This window comes from Vicia villosa, unplaced genomic scaffold, assembly GCF_029867415.1.
Source record: "Vicia villosa cultivar HV-30 ecotype Madison, WI unplaced genomic scaffold, Vvil1.0 ctg.001572F_1_1, whole genome shotgun sequence".
NCBI lineage: Eukaryota > Viridiplantae > Streptophyta > Magnoliopsida > Fabales > Fabaceae > Vicia > Vicia villosa.
The window spans coordinates 308,715-312,048 of NW_026705664.1; the positions used below are offsets into that span (position 1 = coordinate 308,715).

The window sequence follows — 3,334 nt, forward strand, 5'->3', positions numbered from 1 at the left end:
TATATATATATATATATATATATATATATATATATATATATATATATATATATATATTTTGTATTAATGTAAAATACCACAATCAATTTAAAATATCAATGATACACAATCTTTTAAAACTAAAATATGATGTTAAATAGTTGGCGAGTCCCAAATATTCAACTCAAATAAAATTTTAACCTTAAAAAAACATTAGTTGTCATAAATCACAATCATGTAATTAAAAATCAACCCCTCCGCCCATTCGTTCCTATCAAATATCAATTTCTCAAACACTAAATAATTTGATCTCAACTAAGAGGAAAATGACTCATTCACTCTAATGCTATACAGCTGCATCAATTTTATACATTCATACTTGGAAAAAAAATTCCACAAGAGTGACAGCCAAACAAACCAGATTCTGTATCTGACTCCATTGAATTATTTATGCCATGAATCCTAGTCCATTAAAAAATAAAAATCAAACAATGTTATAGTACCATATTGTAGCTTCTTGTCGTTGATTATTTAAACACACTCAAATTATTTTCAAACTTGATTGCTTACGGCTTATCACGCCCAAATCCTAAATTAGATTTTGTCTCTTCAGTGCCAATGCAAACAAAGTCTTAACAACAATACATGAATATTTTTTCGACGCAACTGTATAGATTAATCTCTAAATATAAACACTAAAGTTTTCGGTAAAGAACCGACAATATATATATATATATATATATATATATATATATATATATATATATATATATATATATATATATATATATATATATATATATATATATATATATATATATATATATATTATAAGAACATGTTACAAGAATCTACCTGATGAGAATAATGAGATGAAATGGTGGAAGAATATCTTGAAATCACCAAAACCAATAGTTAAGAAACCCAAGGCTCCTGAAAAATTGATTCTAACTGTAACCTTTCAGAATGTTCAGGCTCAGGCTGCATTTACGATTCAACCATGAAACATCACTCTATTCATTTAACTTTTTTTAATGTTTATATTATTTAATATATTTATTATTTGTCTGATATTTCAAATAAGGAAATGATGATTTATCTACTTCTCTCCAACTTCATTGACTTGGTTAACAAAACATCTCAAATTCATTAGTCTATTCACTTCACCAATTAAAAAAAACACTACTAATACAAAATTTTGACAATTTAACAAGATGCTAAAGAAAAAAAAAACTAAAATAAAAATAATCAAACTTAAAATAAATTGAGGTGATACAACACAAGAGAATCAAATCCTCCATGATCAAACTAAGTATTGTGACCATAGTTTCAAATTACTGCTCGTATAACTGCGACTGCAATTTAAAACCATGACCTACAACTGCAACGGTGTCTACATTAGGGGGCTATTAAAAAGGCCATGCCAAGGTGAAGTGAGTCCATTCCAACCAGCTCTTCCTGAGTGATCAATTTCAGCCATGTTAGAATCTCCATTATTGAACTGCCATGGAAAACCTAACAAAACCCTATTTTCATTTTGTTCCCTAACATTACAAATTTCTTGTTTCATGGTAGTTACTGTCACTGCTTGAGTTGTTGCAATGCTCATTTCATGATCATAAGGCAACATCATCTCACCACTAACATTGCCATTGCCATTATCCACTTCCCCCATGTCCCTATTCCCATATCCATAGTACACATTGTTCTGAGACCCCATGAGTGCTTCAAAGAAACTATGATTGTTTGATAAATGGTTCATACCATGATTGTTAAGAACAGCACATGAGGTGTTTGTGTTTATGTTTGAGTTGGCCTGATTTCCTAAAATGGAAAAATCATGTTCATGATCAAATCCAAGTTGACCCTTATGAAGCCTAGCTAAAGCAAGAGTAAGATCATTGGAATCATAACCCAACGAAGGGAAACAATTAACAGCATCCGGAATGTTTACAAATGCTTGATCTTGAATTCTTCTCGACGCCGACGACGACGATCTTTTGTTCTTTCTACACCCCCCACCAACAGGAACATTTCTTAACGTACCTCCTTTAGTCCAATATCTCCTACACGACTTGCAGAAATATCTCGGTTGCGAAAGACTATAATTGTTGTAGTAACAAAACTTGGTGTTGCTCGAGTCACATCTCGGACATTTTAGTGCCTCTGGTTGAGGTTTTGCCTTTTTGTCTTGCTCTCCTTTTGAACATGTTAACATGCGCTCCAATGACTGGTTAGACATTTGCTGCAACAACACAACAAAACACAAAATGTCCAAATTTAGTGGACATAACATAAAAACCAAATCCCCCGACAAAATTTTGTGATCTCAACATAGTACACATATTTTTTTTAATTATACATTAATAAAAGACAAACAGACAATAAACTGCGTTACTACAGATAACAAACTGCATCGTCGGCTATTACTAACCAGATATATAAAGACATGATGAAAATACCTGATGTTGTTCACTAGAAGAATCCATCCATACAAATGGAAATAACAACTCTTTAATGAAATTAGTTTGAAGGTAGAGAAGAAAAAGTGATATATATTTTTGTGTGTAGATAGATAGATATGAATGAGGGAATGAAAGAGAGGAAAGTAGAGAAGTGATGATGCAAAGTGAAGTGGGGGTTATATATAAAGCAATCCGAAGAGAGAGAAAGAAATGAGTAATAATGAATTTTATGGTACAAAATGATGGATGAGGTTAGAGAGAAGAAATGAAATTTCGAGACACTTCCAAATTCTGTTCTGCAACGGTTTCATAGTGAGCAAAAAAAAAATGAAAATTAAAAAAAAAAAAAGAAGAAACATATTACCACCTCTGTGTCTGTAACAATGTGGGGCCCCTTTTCGCGTGGAATGCAACTATTTTGTGGACCCCACTTGATGTTTTTGTAATGGTCCCCACACATCCACCACACCATACATACATAGATAGATACATATACATTCCCTCCAATTTCACGCAAAATTTCAATCTCAATTGCGTATGTCAATTCCTTAGCCCCCAAACATAAAACCTCGTCCACTCCCGTTCACATCTTGTTACCTTTTTTGTTTTTTTAATAATAAATGTTTAAGTGACTAAGATTTCGTGACTCGTATATATTAAGGAAAACTCATATTGCGTATTAGACCAAACTAGATTCTTCATTACAAACTTGAAGGATTATGAAATAGGAGTATGATAATATAAGTCACATTAACAATATTGATCCGTAAAAAGAAATAGTAACAATTAAAAGAAATGAGTTTAAATAAAAGAAATATGTTAAATAGTGTTGAACATTCACACAAGAAAGTATAAAATAAAAACAAAAATATTTATTTACTTAATTTGAT

General features: G+C 31.1%; 1 protein-coding gene across 1 annotated transcript; it reads right to left on the reverse strand.

Moving 5' to 3' along the window:
* Positions 1 to 1,119: 1,119 nt before the first annotated feature.
* LOC131635849 (dof zinc finger protein DOF2.1-like) lies at positions 1,120 to 2,721 on the reverse strand. Its single transcript, XM_058906482.1, has 2 exons — positions 2,442 to 2,721; positions 1,120 to 2,224 (listed from the first exon to the last, which is right to left on the reverse strand). Exons 1-2 carry the CDS (start codon positions 2,466 to 2,468, stop codon positions 1,373 to 1,375), a joined length of 879 nt encoding a protein of 292 aa, XP_058762465.1. The 5' UTR covers positions 2,469 to 2,721; the 3' UTR covers positions 1,120 to 1,372.
* Positions 2,722 to 3,334: the final 613 nt, after the last annotated feature.